At 43.0% G+C, this 22,225-nt stretch overlaps 1 protein-coding gene across 3 annotated transcripts; it reads right to left on the bottom strand.

Annotated features, from left to right (window-relative positions):
* Positions 1-2,160: 2,160 nt before the first annotated feature.
* On the bottom strand, positions 2,161-16,645 carry LOC132208620 (zinc finger protein 436-like). 3 transcript variants are annotated; one of them, XR_009444762.1, is made up of 3 exons: positions 16,492-16,645; positions 13,665-15,103; positions 2,161-4,703 (listed from the first exon to the last, which is right to left on the bottom strand). XR_009444762.1 is itself a non-coding variant. In XM_059644082.1 (2 exons), exon 2 carries the CDS (start codon positions 14,786-14,788, stop codon positions 14,030-14,032), a length of 759 nt encoding a protein of 252 aa, XP_059500065.1. In that variant the 5' UTR covers positions 14,789-15,103; positions 16,107-16,645; the 3' UTR covers positions 11,876-14,029. The 3 variants fall into 3 exon arrangements, 1 of the variants encoding a protein (XP_059500065.1); XR_009444761.1 differs by having other exon boundaries at positions 16,107-16,645; XM_059644082.1 differs by lacking the exon at positions 2,161-4,703 and having other exon boundaries at positions 11,876-15,103; positions 16,107-16,645.
* Between the last annotated feature and the right edge of the window lie 5,580 nt (positions 16,646-22,225).

Genomic DNA, 22,225 nt, shown 5'->3' on the forward strand with positions numbered 1-22,225 from the left:
CAGGGTGTGGTGTATGTGTGTGTTCTGTGGAGCTGACTTGCCAAGGTGCTCACATTGACAAGAGACCATTCAGGTGTTCTCACCAAGGGAATAGCTGGACAGGATCATGGGAATTCACTGTCCATATGCAAATTCATACAGCAGGGAGAGAGCCATCATCTGTTCTGCGTGTGGCAAAGGATTCAAATCAGTCATTTACCTCATTATACAGTGACTTGCTTATTTTGATAAGAAAACTTCTCAATATTCTGTGAACAAAGTCTTAAAAGCAAAATGGACTTGCTGTCCACAAAAACCCACTGACACTGGCGGGAGATGATGGGAACTGCAGATGCTGGAGAATCCAAGATCATAAAGTGTGGAGTTGGATGAACACAGCAGGCCAAGCAGCATCTCAGGAGCACAAAAGCTGACGTTTCGGGCCTAGACCCTTCATCAGACAGGGGGATGGGGTGAGGGTTCTGGAATAAATAGGGAGAGAGGGGGAGGCGGACCGAAGATGGAGAGAAAAGAAGATAGGTGGAGAGAGTATAGGTGGGGAGGTAGGGAGGGGATAGGTCAGTCCAGGGAAGACGGACAGGTCAAGGAGGTGGGATGAGGTTAGTAGGTAGATGGGGGTGTGGCTTGGGGTGGGAAGAAGGGATGGGTGAGAGGAAGAACAGGTTAGGGAGGCAGAGACAGGTTGGACTGGTTTTGGGATGCAGTGGGTGGAGGGGAAGAGCTGGGCTGGTTGTGTGGTGCAGTGGGGGGAGGGGACGAATTGGGCTGGTTTAGGGATGCGGTGGGGGAAGGGGAGATTTTGAAACTGGTGAAGTCCACATTGATACCATTAGGCTAAGGGTTCCCAAGCGGAATATGAGTTGCTGTTCCTGCAACCTTCGGGTGGCATCATTGTGGCACTGCAGGAGGCCCATGATGGACATGTCATCTAAAGGGTGGGAGGGGGAGTGGAAATTGTTTGCGACTGGGAGGTGCAGTTGCTTGTTGCGAACTGAGCGGAGGTGTTCTGCAAAGCGGTCCCCAAGCCTGCGCTTGGTTTCCCCAATGTAGAGGAAGCCACACCGGGTACAGTGGATGCAGTATACCACATTGGCAGATGTGCAGGTGAACCTCTGCTTAATGTGGAAAGTCATCTTGGGGCCTGGGATAGGGGGTGAGGGAGGAGGTGTGGGGGCAAGTGTAGCATTTCCTGCGGTTGCAGGGCAAGGTGCCAGGTGTGGTGGGGTCGGAGGGCAGTGTAGAGCGAACAAGGGAGTCACAGAGAGAGTGGTCTCTCCAGAAAGCAGACAGGGGTGAGGATGGAAAAATGTCTTGGGTGGTGGGGTCGGATTGTGGATGGCAGAAGTGTCGGAGGAACACACTGGTGAGAAGCGGGTCACGCGCTTCTTGTGTGGGCCAATAGTCACTCAGTCATCTCACCAACTGAGACACTTGTGAGTTCGCCAGTGGCTGCAGGGGTTTAGATCCTCCAGTTAATCACATCCTGGAGTAAATAATGTTCTGATCACTGGGTTTTGCTTTTGCTCATATTGACAATTCTTGGTATTCTAGATACATGGTTAACAATTCAGTTTTACTGAATTAAAAACATTGTTGTTGATATTCTTTCCCATCTCAGTGTTTAACATCATCTGCTGGAGCTCAAAGGATAATCTGGAGAGGGATCATTGGTCGGAACAGAACCTTAGCCTGGACACACTCCTCGGGGTCACACTGAGAGAGGCAAATAGCACATTGCTCTTTCCCATCTTTCTGTTCTCACAGAAAATTCCCCACGTGGGTTAACAGTGAGGTGTGCTGGAAATGTTTTCCAGCGGTACTTTTTAATGGTTCCAACTCCTAGACACAGAACAGAAGCCACTTTATAAGTCTGTTTCGAGTCAGGAACAACGTTACTGAATCCCAGAAATGTGTGTCAGTTCAGATACTGGTGTCAAACTGTGAACTGTTCCAGAATGAAAGTAAACAGGTTGAAATTTCTAATCTGAAATTGACTTTTGCCATCACAATGTAACCATGCCTGGTGCTAACTTTTAAAACAGACCTGTTGAAATAAGTTGTTCAAAGTCTGCATTAAAATAGCTGGAGGAGAATGTTAACCTCAGACACGATGATACAATTGTCATTTCATCTGCCAGGTGAGCAAGGACTTCTAGTATCTTTCTAGGATTTCTCTGTTTTATTTTGTTAAAATACCAGAATAAAGAAATATACATTAAAAGAATTACAAGTCATAGCAACACGGGAGTAGACTATTCGGCCCATCAGATGGCTCTGCACATGGGCTTTCGTAAACAATGGCGCTTGTCTGAAATGGTATTACGTCCTGTCCAGTCTGTCCAAGGGTCTCAGAAACTGATATTCAGACTTTGAGGCACACAGTGACTACACCTAGAGAAATGGTGGTTAGTAGCAAGAAAATGCCTGAGGTGAAGATCAGCAGCAGGACAGCAGTAAGTGAAGGGCTCAGAGGTGAAACCTAGCAATCAGACTGGAGGGAGGACTGTGGTGAGGACAGCCCTGTCTAGACGAGAGAACACCTCGAGATTTGACCTTATTTATTTACTGCCATGTGTACGGTGTAAAACTTTGTCTTGTGACTACTACAGGCAAACCATAGTAAGCAAGGATATACAGGTCATAGGATGCTGGCACAGAGTGAGGTGTGTAGCTTACGTCACACAGGAGATGTGCAGAGCAAGATCAACATTTTAACATGATTTGAAGTTAGATAGTCCATTCATCAGTCTAATAATGTCTGGAAAGAAGCTGTTCTTGAACCTGCTGGTGCGTGTGTTCAAGCTACTGTATCTTCTGCCTGATGGAAGAGGTTGTGGGAGAGCATTACACAGTGGGAGGGGTCTTTTATGATGTTGGTAGCCTTTCTTTGTAGGCATGTAGTCCATGGGTGGAAGGTTGGCTTCCATGATGGTGTGGCCTGCGCACACCGTCTTCTACAGTTTGTACAGTCGTGGGCAGAGCAGTTGCCGTACCAGGGCATTTTGAACCTGGGCAGTATGCTTTCAATGGTGCATCTGTAAAAGTTGGTGATGGTCCTTATGACCTTGGCAAATTTCCTATGCTGCCTGCAGAAGAAGAGCCGTCATTGTGCCTTCTTGACTGTCATGTCTAACTGGTAAGTCCAGACCAGTTTGTTGATTATCATCACTCCTAGAAACTTAACTCTCAATTTCTGCTCTGTTGGCTGAGATGGGAATGTGTTCTCCTCCATTCTTCCTGAAGTCAATGCTTAGTTCTTTTGTTTTGCTGACATGGAGAGCGAGGCTGTTTATCATTGCATCATGACACCACGCCTCCAGTCTCCTTTCTGTAGGACACAAAACTCAATTCAAGTGGGCAAAATTTTCACACTTTGCCACTGAGCAACTTTCCAGAAGGTCGTGGGCCCAAACAGGCCAAGTAAGGGCAGGGCAACAGGAAGTTTTTCAAGCCATTCAGCTCAGAGGCTGCAGAACAGAACTTGCACTGCGGTAGTTACAGGGAATTGCTGAACAAGCACTAACCTCCATTCGACAGTGCCCCAATTGTAAGATGCAGAGGGAAATTGATACCAGTTAACAGTCTGCACTGGAGGGTTTATTATTGAGGGAGTGGGGGATGGAAGCTGATGGTGGTGCTGGTGCTGGTGCCTGAGTCTCAAATCAGCAATTGTCAATCCTTCAGCTACTTCCTGTAACATTTGGGTGACCACCTGACTGAGAAATTCATCCAGTGGCAATCTCCTCTTGTAAATCTCCAGTAAATCTGCCTCTACCACCCTCTCTGGCTGCACATTTCAGATAATAACCTTCCCCATTATTTAAGATTTTACTTTGACATTCTAGCCACTTGTGTGAAACAATGTGGAACGGAATGTTTGTCAGTGTTGACATGGCGACCTGTCTGCAGTGACATGACTGGGTTTCAAACTTCACCCTCTCCGCCGCTGCCTCCTCAATCAGCCTGAAACTATTTTCTTTCAAGCACTTGTCCAATTTCCTTTTGATTGTTCCTGAACCTAGGCATTGGAAAGATTTCTCGCCAGCGTAGATACTGGTGTACTAGCAGCTTGGACGAATTAATGAATCCCTTCCCACACACAAGAGCATGTGAAAGCTCTCCCCCCAGTGTGAATTCACTGATGTATCGACAGGCTGGATGATCGCCTGAATTTCTTGCTGCAGTAAGAGCTTTGGAATGGGGAGTATCCAATGGGAATGTGCTGGTTCTCCCTCAGTCCACACGGACATTTAAAGCTCTTATCCCAGTCACAGCAATGACACTGTCTCAATTTTGCAAATAAAAATATGTACCTCTTCCCACACACAGAAAAGTTAAATGGCCTCTCTCCAGTGTGAACCTGCTAGGCCATCAGCAAGGTGGATGAATGAAAAAATGCTTCACCACATTCACTGCAACAGATCAACCTCTCTGCTGGATGACTGCGTCAATGATATTCCAGCTCATATGAATAATTGAATACATTCTCACAGTCCCTACATTTATATGGTTTCTCCCCAATGTGACTCTGCTTGTGTTTTTGCAATCCAGATGATCAACTGCAGCCTCATCCACATCCACAACGTGCTGCAGTTTCTTCACTCTGTGAATGGGGTGCTTTCTGTTTCCAGGAATCAAGCATCACTGTCAGATCCTGATGTGATATTTGAGTTTTCCACTTGTACATATTCTCCATCCAATATCTGCTGAAACAAATTGAAAAAAGGGAATGAGAGAGAGAGGGAGAGAGAGAGAGAAACAACAAAAATACAAAATAAAAACTGAAAGAACTGTGGATGCTGTAAATCAGGAACAAAACTGGAAGTTGCTGGGAAAGGTCAGCAAGTCTGGCAGCGTCTGTGAAGATAAATCAAAGTTAATGTTTTGGGTCCAGTGACCCTTCCTCTGAACATCCGGGTCACCAGACCTGAAATGTTAACTTTGATTTTTCTTCACAGAAGTTGTCAGATTTGCTGAGCCTTTCCAGCAACTTCTGGTTTTTAAACAAAAATTCAAAGCAAGATTGTGAAATTGAGCTGAATAAAGCTGCTCTTTCATGGGGTCAGCAGGTGAAAGGGAGAGTCTGAAAGCTGCCAGATTTTACCAACTTACATAAGAGTCCATCAGGAAATGCAACCTACCACCAGGTTTTGGCCAACACAAGAGAAGTTGGGAAGTTAGCAAGGAAGGATTTCTACACTTGCATCTCAATGTGATGTTTGATGGAAACTGTCACCTCCACAAGTTGGAAAGCCAAGAGCAGCAGGTCTGTGTAAACATTATCTCCAAATTCCCTTCAAGTCACATTCTGATTTGGACATAAGTTGCTGTTCCTGAATTGTTGCTGATGAAGATTCTATAAATCTTTATCAGAAAGCTTATGGTTGTACCTTCACCACCTTGTCTGCAACAGTTCAACAACAGGAAAACTATCGCCTTCTCAGTGGGGAACTTGGATTAGACAGATCTCCTCAAGTTCCATTTATTGCAATTTTTCTTTGGATTTTGGTTAGTAAGCAGTGTGTTTCCTGTGCATCTGAAATTAATAATTATCTCGTATTACTGTAGCCACAGCAGTTTATTTTAAAACAGGTTTTTGAGGCCTGGCTGTAAATTGGATATCTTTGCGAGCACCACTAACGGATTTTTTGTTCTTCTTAGATTATCTTCTAACCCGATAAGGAAAATAATGGGGCCTCAAGGTTTGATATTTACAAAACTTTCTTTTAAACAGTTGAGCAAATTCACTTTCACTTTGAGTTTTGAGTGGACTTCTGAGGTTATTGGAATAGGAATTCCCTGCAGTTCAGTTCTCTAAATAGTGAAGGAGATATCGTGAACTAGATAACCTTAGAATGAGGAGTTAGAGTTTGCCCCACACCAGACATGTTGTAACTAAACCTTAAAGCTGCTGAGCATATTTAAGCTCGAGTATATAATAGCTCCAGGGAGAAGCTCTAGCATTAAAGCATTAAAGCCAAAAGTGTGTTAAACCTGCAAAGGTGCAGACACAGAGGCTCTGGTGTGAGTACTTCATAACTCTTGGATACAGGCTAGGCCATTTAGGACTGAAATGAAAAACACTTATTCATTGAAAGGGTAGTGAACCTGTAGAATTTTCTCCCGTAGAAGGCTGTGAAGCCAAGTCTGAACATATTCAACAAGCAGATGGATTTTTTTTAGATTTTAAAGGTGTCAAGAAGTGCAGGGCAAAAGCAGGAATGGTGTACTGAGATGAGGATCAGTCACGATCACAATGAATGGCAAGGCAGGCTCAAATGCTGAATGGTCTATTCCTGCTCCCAGTTACTATGTTTCAATGAGTGCTGTATTGGGTAATGTACAAAAGCTATTTTGTTTCTTTTTAATTTATGACTGGGTTTTTGCAATTTGTGTAGTTATATGTTTACTGTGTTTTTAAAAATAATTTTTTTCAAATTGTACTATAAGTAAATGGTTTGTTTTATTCTATTTTAATATTCATCTCTTTTGCTAGTTAGTTTCTATTTAATTGTTAAAGCAAAATCTGCAGCACTATATGCTTATGTTTTAGTGAGAGATAACATTGTTAATCTATTAGATTTCTGCCTGGCTTGTCTAACAATGACTTCAGCTGGGATCATAACATGTGGAGGGTCATGGGGTCTCTTGATGGGATTTTGGAGTTCCTTAGCTCTAAAAACGATCTGTGTCTTTCTTGTCCAAATAACAGCTACAGAATAGTTCCAGGGCATAAAGCAGAGTGTAGTGGGCATGTTCGTTGCACAAAACCTAACAATGGTTTAGATGTGGCTAAGAGTTTTCCGGAAGTGAAAGATAATTCACTGATCAATCTAAAATCTTTGAAAACTAAACCGAGAGAATTAGCAAATAAATTGAAGGTAGAAGTACAAGTAGGATCTTGTGAGGATGAGAAACTTCAAGTCATTTTACAACATTTAGAGTTGGAAGAAAGGAAACTTTGAAGCAGGATATCACAGTTGGAATTGGCTGATATATAGTTATAAATGAAAAGAGACAGGACTTTGAGAAAAATATAAATACCTGAAATTATAGAAAATGAAAAATAGAGAGTAATGAAATTAGAAGGCAAAGTGAACAGGGAATAATGGAGACAGAAAAGCAAGGAGAAATGCAAAAGGAGGTGGATTTTAAAAATCAAACTCCAAAGAGATAAAGAATTGGAGAACATGAGTTTGTCAAGGAAAAGGTGAGAATAGAGAAGTAAGAAACAGGTAATACCCTGAAGGGTAATAATGATTCCATTGAGGGAATTGATATACCCAAGAATCTATGCTTTGTATCTAAATTAACAAGGATGGAGCCAAGACATGCTTTACCTCATTTAAGAAGGTAGTTGCACAGATTAAATGACTAAAAGTGATTTGGACTCCCATGTTACAAAGTATTTTGGCACGCTATGACAGTATACACCAGCTTCCCAGGAGAACAGTCTGCAATGTAGGAAATTTTCTAAGTGACAACAATGAATGCTTATCTGCTCATCTCTAAAGCTTATGAATTGAGGGTGACATTTACTGATACCCCCCTGAAACCTCCATTAGTGTACATGCGCAAAACACACACGTGCAGTACACCAGCTTGTACTGCCAATGAATTCTTACCAACCGGTTGTTAATCTTCAAGCTTACTTGGGCCCCACCGCATTTTGTTTTGTAACTAGTAGGGTTTTCACAAAGTCTGCACGAGTAGAGCTTTCTGCATTGCGTATGTCAGGAAACTCAGCTTTAGTTGAAGTTAGAGAAACATTTTGAGAAGTTATGGGAAATTACCATCATGAAATAATTCAAATAGCAGCCTTTCAAATTTATAAACTTATTTTGATAAGCACCAAGTGTTCATGACCAGTGAAGCAGCAAATCTGGCAGATACTGTTACTATCTCACACAGACACATATGTGGAGAAATGAATGTATGGCGATATTTCATCTCACCTGATTTTATGTCACTGGAGATGTTCTTTTCTCTCTCTTTCTCAGTCAATTCTTGTTGGAACTAAAAAGAATGTAGTATTTCCTCAGCATGAGGAAATCCTTCTAACACACAGCCAGTATGTTATCACACCCAAAGTGATGGTACAGGATTTAGATGATTGGCACACATAAGAAATGTGAGAATTCAAACAGTGTGAAAAAGGTAGTATTTGCAAACAAGAACAAGGGAAGGTCTCAGACCTGAGAGAGTGAGGTTTATGGACTGTCATAGAGTCAGATACACAAATGGACTGAAGTTGAAGCGCAAAATGCAGCTTCGATGGTTTGACAGTGACATCACAGGCAGTCTGGCCAGAAGGTGGCCATAACTGGGTGTTAAATATCACAAGTTACAATGAATTTGAAATGAAAATAAAGGATGCAGCAACTGGATAGAAGGAAGACTGGTGCACTGGTACAAAAGAACTGTAGATAATCAAAGCACTATGGAGATTTCATTTCAATAAAACAAACCCCTGTGAACATTGGAAATTTTAAACTAAAACAGAAATCGGACAAACACAGCAGGTCTGGTAGCATCTGGTGAGGAAGAATAGTTAACATTTCAAACCCTGAGAATGTAGTACTGTATTCTTTGTTTCCAATTATGCAACGTCTGCAACATTTTGCTTTTATTGGTGGCATGAGGCTTTTCTCCTTGGAGAAGGGAAGTTAACTTGAGATCTGATTTGTGTGTGCAGAATCCTGAGATATCAGAACAGAGTCGATAGTGAGACATTGTTGACTGTGTTGGTGAAATCAGAAGCAGAGGATACCAGTTCAATGAGACTAACAAAGGAATTCTCATATGAGGAGGGTGAAACACCTTTCCCATTGCAAGTGGGAGAATGCATTGTCAGGTTCATTCAGCCCCTTTAGAAGAGAATTGGACAATTACGTGAATGAAAACGATGAGGGATTGGGACACGATGTGGTGCTCATGCACAGACACTGGGGATCAAATTCTGTCCTTCGATTCTGTAACAAGATGCAGGGAATTCTGGGACTGCATGTGGCTCTCATAACCTCCCCCATCCCCAAACATTCAAATCAGATTAGAGAAATGAATGTGTGCATCACAGGCTGGTGAGAACAAGTGGGTTCAGGGCTGTGTGGGACTTGCACCAGCACCAGCACCAGCACCAGCATGGTGGGAAATGAGGAATTTAAACTGCACCTAAACTGGAAAAATCAGATGCGCCAATGTAGCCTTGATGAAGAGTTCATAAAATGTTCTCAAAATAGTCGCTTTGAACAGCATATTCTAAAGCTGACCAGAGAGCCAGTTGTACTGGACTTGATGTTGTGCAATGACAGAGGTTTAATTAACAACCTCACAGTGAAGGCACTCAGAGGTAGCAGTGACCCTAATCTGATGGAATTTTACAACCATTTTCGGGGACAGGAGTGGGTATCAGACTATTATTTTAAACTTAAATTAGGGCAGTCATGTGGGTGTGAAATCAGAGCTAGAGTGAAGTGGCAATTTAGCTTCAGAGGTCGGTTGAGATACAATGGCAAATAATTAAGGGGATACATCAGTATACACCCATCAGATACATTTGAGTGAGAAAGAAAAGTTCCAAGTCAATAAGTATGCTCCAGTAATCATCACACAGATATGGTGACAGGATGACATGGATTTGGAGCAGGATATTGAAGGATTCATGACATTGGAGGATTGGAAACTGGGAAAAAATGGAGGAAATATTACATCATCTGTGGGTAACTATAAAATGCATTTAAGATGATGTCAACTACAAAGAAGAAGCATACAATTGCTGAAGTATGGGTGGCAGATTAGACAAAGCAGAAGGTATAAAATGGCAAAGAATGACTACAAGATTAATAAGGAGAGAAAAAAAAAGTAGGAGACAAAGTTAGCCAAAATACGAAGACAGTTTAGCAGTTTCCCTGCATATTTAAAACAAAGTTCATAAAGGAAGCATCTGTACTAAAGGAGAAAAGTCTGACGAATTACTAATAGAAAACAAACAGATGGCAGGTGAATTGAACGGGTATTTTTCATTGGACTTATTCAATAAGCAGGAATTAATCAGGAAATGGAGGAACTGAAGAAAATTACAATCACCAGAGAAACATATTGAGTGAATTGTCGGAACTACATGCTGAGACACGCTGCGTCCTGATGGACAGTATCCTGGAATTTAAAGGAAATGACCAGAGAGTTGATGTGTTGGTTTTGGTTTTGGATTTGAAAATTCCCTAGATTTGGGGAAGATTCAGAGATTGGGAAACAAAGAAATTTAAATCCTTTATTCAAATGGGTATAGACATAGAATGCAGGTAACTGCGCACCAATTAACTTATAACGTATTCCCTGTGATGGATGTTATGATCAAAGATGACTTAGCAGGGCATGAAGCAAATTTTAAGGTGAGCAGTCCGTGGTTCGGTAAGAAATCAACTTTAAACAATTTATTGTCATTCTTTCAGGAAGTAACACATTCTTGATGAAAGGGAACCAATGGAGCATAATGGCACAGGTTTCTTGGGATAATTCAAGAGACACTGCAGAAATTCATTCCAAGGAAGAAGAAACTTGCTAAGGTGAGGATGAGACATTCACTACTGCACGGGATGGTGGGTAAAGATATTCCCATTGGTGAGATCGTTAGCTATGATGTGAGAGTGAATTGGGATGGCAATCAATGTAACTTAGAACCAAATAGTACGGAAATAAGTGTAAATGACAAGAATTCCTAAATATTTTCAGGGAACTGTTCAACAGCATTGTTTTATTCATTCATGGATTTGCACTTTATTAACTGGGCTAAGTTTTGCTGCCTGTCCTCAAATGACCTTGACATGGTGGCAGTGAGCTTGTGTGCGTTTGGTTTGGAGACACCCACAATGCTGTAAATGAGGATTTTAATCCAAAATATGTTTTCAGTCCAGCGAGAAAGGATGTACGACTAGACTTGGTTTTTGGAAATGAGGCGGGCTAAGATTATGCAAGGGACCTAGCATTAATCCCAATGGTACACCACTGGACACTGGCCTCCAGTCACACAAACAGCCTCCTCCCATCACCCACTGTCTCATCAGTCAGCCAATTTTGTATCCAACTTATCAAGTTATCCTAGATCCCCTGTACTTTGATCTTTAATTTTATCATGTGGACTTTCCTGTTTGGTCTCACCGGTGAGCTCCTTTTAATGGTTTAAATGTTACTTTACCGTCCATAAATAATATAAGGATTGGGTGGTTGTCCCTGGTGTATTAAAATGTGTAACACAATCTTTTCCACTGCCTGTACCAGGGACCATGCGGAGGTTTTTTGGAGGGTTGAAGAAACAGATCTGATGATCCTGAGTCTGATGAGTAGCGAAAGGGAGTGGGATCCCAGTCATGGGAACAATCTGATTTGGCCAAATTGTCTTGAGCAGTGACAAGAGAGTGAACAGGAGTGGAGAGCTTGATGATGAGCGCGGCAGGCAAGACAGTGATCTTGACCATATCAACAGCTCCCTGTCAACCATCTGACTGGAGTTTAAGTGTTTAGAGATGTACAAATGTTGCATTTCTTCCGCTGTTGCATTATTTCTGAGTTAACTTGGCCCCACGTTAATAATGTCATGGCAGGATATGGGATGTGAAGATTTACTGAATTAAACTTTGAGGTACTCTGTCCTGAAATAAACAGTGAATACTGAACATATGTTGAGTACACGGAGGTATTTGTCAATCTATGGGGTTGACTAGGTCTGAAAAGTAACCAACTGGAAAACCTTTCCCAATCACTTCTTGCACTACTAGAGCAGATAGGCCTTGTGTTGACAGCAAATCAATTGTACTACAATTGTAGTAGCAGTTTAAACACACTGTATGTTTAACATATTTGAATGATTTGACTTTTATTGAGGATATTAATCCCTATAACTGGGATGAGAATTATCCAATATTATCAGAAACAGACCTCAATGAACACTGTTCATCTCCAAATGTGCTTAGCAGCAAATCTCTGTCACGCAAGTAACTTGTGAATTGGCTGGTATCTTAGCAGATTGGATGAGTGAGTGAATCTCTTTCCAAACTTACACCAAATGACAAACGAGAAGCTATCACATTCCAAACTCAGAAGTGCCCTGTGTACCTCAGATTACTCTGAAATGGCAAGGTATCTTAAATTTTTGAGCATTAAATGAAACCAGCTGATTCAAACTGCTACTGCCATTCAGAATTACAGGATTGGTGTTCAACAGTACTGGAATGCTGCTGTCCAACCAAAAAATGTTCTGCCAATCACATAAATGTGTAATATGGGATATGTGTGATGCTAGGCATGTCTGCCATAATCCCAAAGACTGGCTGATCGTATCAAACAGCATTTCCTTTTGAATGTTTGCAATGGCAAGGTACTGACCATACTCAACTAGTCCATGCTTGTAAAATGCAAATGACAGCATTAGATGTAATTCTGCAATTTGACAACATTTTCAAAGTATTTCATAGTTATGAATTACAGTTGCTAATTGCTAAGAATTACACTGACAATCAATTTAGAGTTGTCAGTCCAGCTCACAGTGTGGTCCATTTGCATGCACTGGAATCCATGTGTGTTAGTACACAAGACCCTGTTATTTGTTGACAGGCAAAACATATACAGATGCCGTACCTGTTTCAACTCAAAAAAATATAGGCATCAGCCATTAGGTGGTTAATTTTTCAGGTCAATGCCAATCACAGGCAATCTGCCTGGTTTAAAGTGTAAACAAAGCTTTGAAATGTCTGCTCCAGCCGCACAGGGTTTAAAATCACAAACAGTTTCCAAGTGAGGCAGAGTTTCAGCCAATAGGGGAGCTCCAGATCCAGTCCCACTCCTCAGACACCCCAAAAGGTTGGAGGAACGGCTGTTCATGCTCAGTCCTCCAACTAAACAAGAGTGTCATGAACACTTGGTATGGGAGTTGGAAAAAAATTTCTTTCCCAATCCTTCCAAATTAATGGGAAAATAAATTATAATTGGCGTTTTCCGCTATTTCTTAAATTCTCCCATTTCTTAGAGTTTTAATACTCAATTGTTTAGTGATAATTAACTGAGCTTTTAAAACTTTTCACTTCTAAGTGACTAAGCATAGTTCGCAAATATTAAGAGTTCACTAGATAGTTAAGTACACAGAGTACTGGGAGGTGTTTCATTCAATAATTCTGTTCTATTTTTAATCTTTCATGAGCTGTGTGCTCACAGTCAAGTTGGGGATGTCCTTACTTTCCAGGTGTTTGTTTTGCTGAGCTCTTCTCATTCTCAGCAGTTATGTTTGTATTTCCTCTGTGTGCATCAGTGACATTCAGTTCCGCATTTTTAAAAATATAAACTTTATTCACTGAGGTGTATGGGTTTGATTTAAAATGTTACCGGGATAAAACAGCAGGAAGATCTAAAAGATGCAAGAGGAAAATTGGTTTTCTTTTTTAGTGGAATGTGCTTCGCTCATGAATGCTTGTTGGTTGATCGACAACAGTCTAACAGCAAACTCCTATGGTTAAGTGGTTAAGCCAACAGACACAGAGAGAATGATGTAAATATAAATATTCCGATCTGAATCCCTCAGATCTGAAACATTTCTGAATGTGTCGTAATTCGCAAAGGCTAGGAAAGTAAAAGTTCAACCACAAATATCACATGAAGGAATAGGTTATACTCACTAGGAAAGCCTGAAGATCTTTTCCTTGGAAAAGAGAAGGCTGAGAGATGCCATATTAGCAATGGAAGGTTTTGTTCCAGTTTTGTGTTTACTAATGTACGGAAAGCAGAAATGTGCCCATTAACTTCCAGCCAGGAAAGGTCATCGTTCTACACCAATTTTGATTTGACAGCACATTTCCAGCTTTCATCATTGTTATTTCTGACTTTATACACAATTGTAAAGGGTTTTCTGATCAAGGGCTAGGATTTCTGTGCCATGGAAGAAAATGGCTGGAACGCACTTCTTGCTCTCCTCAAGATCAACTTGCTAGTTCAGTCCTGGCTGTAATGACCAGCAGCGATACTGTCAGAATCTGACTCCCAGTCAGTTGTGAACTCGCTGATGTTGCAGCAGGTTGGATGACTCAGTGAATCCCTTCCCACAAACAGAGCAAATAAATGGCCTGTCCTCTGTATGAGTGCGTTGGTGTTTCAGAAGGTGAGATGCACATGTGAATTTCTTTACACACATGGAGCAGGTGAATGGTCGCTCCCCAGTGTGAATTCGCTGGTGTGTGACCAGGGTCGATGATCGTGTAAATGCTTTCCTACACACAGAGCAGGTGAATGGCTTCTCTCCAGTGTGAGTGCATTGGTGTCTCAGCAGGTTATTGCTACTTTTAAAAGTCTCCTCACAGTCAGAACATTTAAAAGTTCTCTTCGCAGAATGAACTCGCTGGTGTCTCAACAGGTTGGATGAATTAATGAATCCCTTCCTGCATGCAGAGCAGGTATATGGCCTCTCCCCAGTGTGGGTGCGCTGATGTACACAGAGTTCAGGTGATTTTCTGAATCCAGTCTTGCAGTGAGAACACCTGAAAGGTTTCTCATTGGTGTGAACACGTTTATGGGACATCAGGTCCCCAGAACATTTGTAGCACTTTCCACAGTCTGAACATTTAAAAGGTCTGTCATTAGTGTGAACCCGCTGGTGAGCAAGCAGGTTGGTTGACTCTCTGAATCCTCTTCCACACTTGGAGCAGGTGAACGGCCTGTCCCCCGTGTGAGTGCGTCCATGTATTTCCAGCTGGGATGGCCAACTGAATCTCTTCCCACAGTACTCACATTTCCATGGTTTGTACATGGTGCTGGTGTCTTTGTGTCTCTCCAGGTTGGATGATTTGCTGAAACCTCTTTTACATTAAAAAACGTGTAATTTCTCTGGGTTGAGAATGGTGGAATGCTTATTCAGGCATCGTAATTGGTTAAAGCTCTTTACACAGTCAGTGCACGGTAACATTCTCATTTGGGTGTTTCTGTGTCTCACGATGAAGTTTTCCCCAACAGACAGAAGAGGCAAGCATTTCTATTTCCACATTGAAAAGCTGATGATAATCAGATCCTGACTAGTGATGTTTACTTTGCATTTGCCATTCACAAATCAGCTTCTCCCAATCGTCTGTAAAAGAAATACAGAATGTCAGTATTTTGCAACGATTTGTAGCTCAGGTCGTGGGTGAGATTGTTGACTTGCTCACCTTGAAAACAAAAACAAGCCAGCTCGGTGAGCAAGTCAACAACCTCAATGCCAGAATCATGATCAGTCCATTGATGGCAATGTAGAGTAAATAATTCTAGCTTCTCAGTCAGTCAGATTGATATTGTGAAGAGCCAGTGCAGACATGGCTGGTCAAAAGGTCTCCTTCCACACTGTAATATTTCTGTGACAGAATGTTCTTTCCACTCAAACTAATAAAAGCAAAAATAAAGAACAAAGTCATGAGGAAATTCCCAGTGTCAATGAGACATTTTTTTTACTCCATATTCCTTCCTGGGATGAGGGCACCGCTGGCTAGGCCAACACTTATTGCCCATCCCTAATTGCCCAGACGGCAGTTACGAGTCAACCACATTGTTGTGGGCCTCGAGTCACATGTAGGCCAGACCAGGTAAGGATGGCAATTTCCATCCCTGAAGAACTTTAGTGAGCCAGATGATTTTTCCAACAATCGACAATGGATTCACGGTCATCATTAGACTCTTAATTCTAGCTATTTATTTAAATCAATTTCCACCATCTGCCGTGGCAAGATTCAAACCTAGGTCCCCAGAACAACACCTGGGTCTCTGGATTAACAGGCCAGTGAGAATACCACGAGATGATTGCCTCCCCTTATGCTGACATGTTACCATTGTGGAAGGTATCAAATGTAATGGTCAGCAGTGTGTGCCCAGGGACAGCTGGGCATGGAAGACACTTCTCATGGAGGGCAGGCAGGAAAGTAGAATTAAAGTAACAATCTGATCAGCCATGATCTTACCAGAATGATAGAGAAAGCTCGCTGGGCTGACGACTGTTCCAGTTTCTTAAATAAGAATGCTCAGTAATAATACATGTCCCACTCCTATGGGTTTACCCAAGTATTACAGAATGCTGTTTTAGCCAGAATTCCCTGACTCACCAACTCTTCTCCACGTTGAGCAGCCACAGATGAGAAATCAGGGCTGAAGTGATACAAAACGAGAAGTTCAGCTCTCCTACGTATCAGGAGTTGCAGCCACAGCCACTCAACTGAATGTATCCAAGGCCCATGGCAACTCGAGGCTGCATAGGTCAGCTGTGGCTGGGAATGGGTGAAGCTGCTGAAAACCCCATTGTTAATTACGGTTATACGCCTGGCGCTAGGACCCAGCTGAGACCGTTGGAACTCCACTCACGATGTGACGTTTGGTCGCGCGTGCGCGGATCCCGGATAAGATGGCGCCCACTAAACTGGAACCACTTCCTGGTCAAAGGCCTGTATCTGGAAATACAGCACCTGCAGATTCATTTTTAGTTTTCATCACCTTCCAGAGGTGTTTAGAAACCCCTCCTGAGCCACCGTGGTTTCCATCTCTCCCTTCGCACTTTCAATCTTTACTTTGAACGTGACAAAAGAGCAGAGCATCATCCCCCATCGCCATTACTCGCAGCGGATACATTCCAAAGAGCGCAACGGCACGACGCCTGCGCAGTGCTCGCCTGTAATGTTAATCAGCGACCTTTACCAGCGCGGGGACTGCTGGGTAAAAGTCCTGCCATTGAAAGCCCTCAATCAATAAAAATTTTACTCTGATGGAGCTGATGGAAAAGGGCGCAGTACAAAAAAAAATACAGCACAGAAGCAGGCTCTTCAGCCCTCCAAGCATGCGCTGACAGGTTTTGCCCTTCCATATTAAAACTGTCTTCTCTTACATCCCTCTGTTCCCTTCCTATTCATAGACAATGTATACATAATATTTACTTTTTCAAAATTTCAAGTCTGAATCTATAAATAAGATAATTTTTAAAATTTATTTGAAATAAATCTCTAGTGCTACCCATCTAAAATTAAATTTGTAACTACATGGCAATGGGTAAATGGAAAGGAGGTGATGGGATAGTGCTCATGTGTAAGTGGTCAGTACTCCAGAACCCTCCCTCTGACACTTTTAGGCTGTGACTTTCAGATAGTCACTCACCTCCTTTTGGAAGAATTTGTTTTCCCTCAAAACCACTTAAAACCTCCAACTACTTATTTTAAAAGTGTTCTCAACCACCCCCCCCCCCTCCGTTATTGATCCCTGTACTAAGGGGAAATGATTCTCCCTATCTAAGCTGTCAATGCCCTCTACAGCTTTGTTCACTTCAATTAGGTCCCCACCCAGCCTCTCTACTTTTTCTTCAAAACTCCATCGCTCCGGCCCAGGCAACATCCTGCTGGATCTCTGCACTTGTGCAGTCACATCATCCTTTGGTGTTATTTATATAACTGATACTTAATGGTAAGGTCCTGGGGAACATTGCTGAACAAAGACTTTGGGGTGCAGGTTCAAAGAGTTCCTTTAAGGTGGAGCCAAAGTTAGATAGGAAGACTTTGGTATTCTTGCACTTATTGGTCAATGCATTAAGTATAGGTGTGTTGAAATGTCATATTGTGACTATATAGGATATTGGTTAGGCCACTTTTGAAATGTTGCTGTCAGTAAAGACACTTGAAGTGGTTCAGAAAAGATTTAAAAGGATTTCACTGAAGTTGGAGGGTTTGGGCTATAAGGAGAGGCTGAATATGCTGGGGCTATTTTCCCTGAAATGTTGGAGGCTGAGGGGTGGCCTTATAAATGTTTATAAAATCGTGAGACATGGATAAGGTGAGTAGCCAACGTCATTTTCCAAGGCTCGTAGTCCAAAACTGGAGCACGTAGCTTTAAGTTGATACCAGAAAGATGTAAAAGGAACCTAAGGGGCAATTTTTTTTTCATGTCAAGGGTAGTGCGTGTATGGAATGAGCTACAAGAGGAAGTGGTAGGGGCTGGTACAATTACAACATTTAAAAGGTATCTAGATGGGTGCACGAACAGGAAGAGTTTGCAGGGGTATGGGCCAAATGGTATGAAATGGGACCACATTAATTAGGATACCCGGTTAGCTTGGACGCATTGGACCAAAGATTCTGATTCCATGCTGTACAACTCTGTGACTCTAAGTTGGAGAGTGGTAGAGTTGCTTCTGAGACTAAGATCCTGAATTTAAAAAGAGGAAACTGTGATAGCATGGCACACAAACTGGCCATAATAAATTGGGGAGTTTTACTTAATGGGATAGAAGTGGAAAGGCAAGTGAAAATACTTAAAGAAAATATTGGGGAACTGCAACAGTTGTTCATTCCTTTCTGGCACAAAAATGAAATGAGAAATGTGGCCTAGCCATGACTAGGAGGGAAATTAAAAATGGTGATATAGAGTCTTAGGAAATAAGAACATGAAGTGCTGGTGTTGGACTAGGGTGGACAAGGTCAGAAATCACACAACACCAGCTTATTAGTCCAACAGGTTTATTTGAAAACACAAGCTTTCGGAGCCTCAGACCTTCTTCACGCACAGATCGCACTTTAGCCCTTGAGATGTTCTGCCATTCATGCTGATATTGCTGATCACCAACTCAGTACCTTCTCACTTTCAACACCCTTTGATCCCTTTGTCCCTCTGAACAATAATCTAAACCTTCTTTACAACGTTCAATATTTTGCCACAACCACTTTCTTTGGTATTTGAACTCCACAGATTCACTCCTCTCTGAATGAAGAAACCCCCTTCCCAGAATCAGTCTGGTATACCTTCATAGCACTGTGTCTACAAAGCCAGACTATCATTCCTTAGATCACGAGAACAATACTGCACAGAATACTCCAGGTGCGGTTGCACCAGTGTCTCAAACCCCAAATCAGACTCATTGATTTGATTTTTCAGTCAGCAGAAAGGAGTTAGGAATTTAATCCAGAGGGGAGAGGACGGAGAAAGGGAGAAAACTGGAAGCGGAGGACAGAAATGGGGAGGTTGGATGTGGATTTCAGTCGAAAGAGGAAGGAGGGTAGAGCCAGGAATTTACAGATTTGAGAAATAAGAGAGGAGAATAATGTTCCTCAGGATCTGGACTTGTCTGTTTTGAATTTCTATCCTGCAATGACAGTAAATGACTTGTAAGTTCCTTTTGCAGGACATTAGAAGAGAAGGATTTGCAGATATTAAACACAAACTGCATTACCTCACTCTTCTCTAAATTCAAGTCCATCTGCCATTTCTCCATCCAACTTTCCGATTGATGTACATCCTGCTGTGTCCTTTGACAACCTACCTCACTATCCTCACCTGCACCAATTTTCACAACATTAGCAAATCTATTAAACAGACAGCTTAGATTTTCATCCAAATCTTTGAAAAAATGACAAACCTTATGGAACACCACTGGTCACAGATCTCCAATCAAAAAACACCGTCCCCACCCACCCTCTGTCCTCTAACCCAATCCAATTTAGCAACTCACCATGGATTGATCTCATATGACATAATCTTCTGGGCCCAGCTACCATGAGGGAGCTTGTCGAATGCTTCAGTAGAGTACATGCAGACAACATCCACTGCACTGTCTTCATCGATCATCTTCACCACTTATTCAAAAAAAAAACACAATCCAGTTTGTGAGAGGCAGGAAGCCAAGATGCATGTTATCCACATGAGCTTCAGCAAGGCCTTTGACAAGGTCCCTTGTGGCAGGCTGATACAGAAGTCTAAGTGACCCAGGTTACATCGTGAGTTGGGTACAGAACTGGCTTTGTCATAGAAGATGAAAAGTAGCTACAGATCTGTGACCAGTGCCTTTCAGTAGGAATCAGACCCCTGTTGTTAACAGATAATAAAATGTGAGGCTGGATGAACACAGCAGGCCCAGCAGCATCTCAGGAGCACAAAAGCTGACGTTTCTGGCCGAGACCCTTCATCAGAGAGGGGGATGGGGTGAGGGTTCTGGAATAAATAGGGAGAGAAGCGGAGGCGGACCGAAGATGGAGAGAAAAGAAGATAGGTGGAGAGGAGAGTATAGGTGGGGAGGTAGGGAGGGGATAGGTCAGTCCAGGGAAGACGGACAGGTCAAGGAGGTGGAATGAGGTTAGTAGGTAGGAGATGGAGGTGCGGCTTGGGGTGGGAGGAAGGGATGGGTGAGAGGAAGAACAGGTTCGGGAGGCAGAGACAGGTTGGACTGGTTTTGGGATGCAGTGGGTGGAGGGGAAGAGCTGGGCCGGTTGTGTGGTGCAGTGGAGGGAGGGAACGAACTGGGCTGGTTTTGGGATGCAGTGGGGGAAGGGGAGATTTTGAAACTGGTGAAGTCCACATTGATACCATTGGGCTGCGGGGTTCCCAAGCGGAATATGAGTTGCTGTTCCTGCAACCTTCGGGTGGCATCATTGTGGCACTGCAGGAGGCCCATGATGGACATGTCATCTATAGAATGGGAGGGGGAGTGGAAATGGTTTGCGACTGGGAGGTGCAGTTGTTTATTGCAAACCGAGCGGAGGTGTTCTGCAAAGCGGTCCCCAAGCCTCCGCTTGGTTTCCCCAATGTAGATGAAGCCACACCGGGTACAGTGGATGCAGTATACCACATTGGCAGATGTGCAGGTGAACCTCTGCTTAATGTGGAAAGTCATCTTGGGGCCTGAGATAGGGGTGAGGGAGGAGGTGTGGGGGCAAGTGTAGCATTTCCTGCGGTTGCAGGGGAAGGTGCCGGGTGTGGTGGGGTTGGAGGGCAGTGTGGAGAGAACAAGGGAGTCACGGAGAGAGTGGTCTCTCCGGAAAGGAGACAAGGTGGGGATGGAAAAATGTCTTGGGTGGTGGGGTCGGATTGTAGATGGTGGAAGTGTCGGAGGATGATGCATTGTATCCGGAGGTTGGTGGGGTGGTGTGTGAGAACGAGGGGGATGCTCTTTGGGCGGTTGTGGCAGGGGCGGGGTGTGAGGGATGTGTTGCAGGAAATGCGGGAGACGCGGTCAAGGGCGTTCTCTACCACTGTGGGGGGAAAGTTGCGGTCCTTGAAGAACTTGGACATCTGGGATGTGCAGGAGTGGAATGCCTCATCGTGGGAGCAGATGCGGCGGAGGTGGAGGAATTGGGAATAGGTCATGGAATTTTTGCAGGAGGGTGGGTGGGAGCAGGTGTATTCTAGGTAGCTGTGGGAGTCGGTGGGCTTGAAATGGACATCAGTTACAAGCTGGTTGGCCTGAGATGGAGACTGAGAGGTCCAGGAAGGTGAGGGATGTGCTGGAGGTGGCCCAGGTGAACTGAAGGTTGGGGTAGAAGGTGTTGGTGAAGTGGATGAACTGTTCGAGCTCCTCTGGGGAGCAAGAGGCGGCGCCGATACAGTCATCAATGTAACGGAGGAAGAGGTGGGGTGTGGGGCCTGTGTAGGCCTGTTGTTAACATATTTATTATAAAAAAAATTTGGAGGAGAATGTAGGTGATCAAATTAGTAAGTATGTGAATGACAAAGATCATGGGAGCTGTGAGGTAGTGAGGAGGAATGCCAGAGGAGACAGCAGGACATAGATTGACTGGAGACTTGTGTGGAAAAAATGGCAGGTGGCATTTAATCCAAACAAATGTGAGGTGATGCATTTTGGAGGGTCTAGTGAAGGAGGGAAGTGTACAGTAAATGGCAGAATTCTGAGAAGCACGATCATAGAGCAGTATCTAGGTCTACAGTTTCACAGTTTCCTGAAAATGGCAACCCGAGTGGAGATGATGGTCAGGGCAAAGTGTATAAAAATTGGTCATGTTGCAGCTCGCTAGAACTTTAGTGAGGTTATATTTGCAATGTTGTGTACAATTCTGCTCGTCAAACCACCAAAGGGTACAGAAACAGGTTACCAGGATATCACCTTGTTTGGAGGATATTAGTTATGAGGAGATGTTGGATAAATTTGGTTTGTTTTCATTTGAATATCAGAGGCTGAGGGGCAACCCGGTAGAAATTTACAAAACTGGGAGAGACATGGGTAGTTGGAGTCGAGAGTAGAAATGACAGTTTGTGTAGGGGACATACGTTTAAAGTAATAGGGAAACATGTAAAGGAGGTGTGAAAGGTGAGTTTTTACACACAGAATAGTATGTGTCAAGAATGCATTGCCAGAGGAAGTGGGATAAACAGATACAATCACAATACTTAAAAGACATCTTGATGGATTCGTGAATTGGCAGGGAATAGAGAGATACAAACTGTGCAGGGGAAAGAA

The sequence above is a fragment of the Stegostoma tigrinum genome, unplaced genomic scaffold (assembly GCF_030684315.1).
Source record: "Stegostoma tigrinum isolate sSteTig4 unplaced genomic scaffold, sSteTig4.hap1 scaffold_49, whole genome shotgun sequence".
Lineage (NCBI taxonomy): Eukaryota > Metazoa > Chordata > Chondrichthyes > Orectolobiformes > Stegostomatidae > Stegostoma > Stegostoma tigrinum.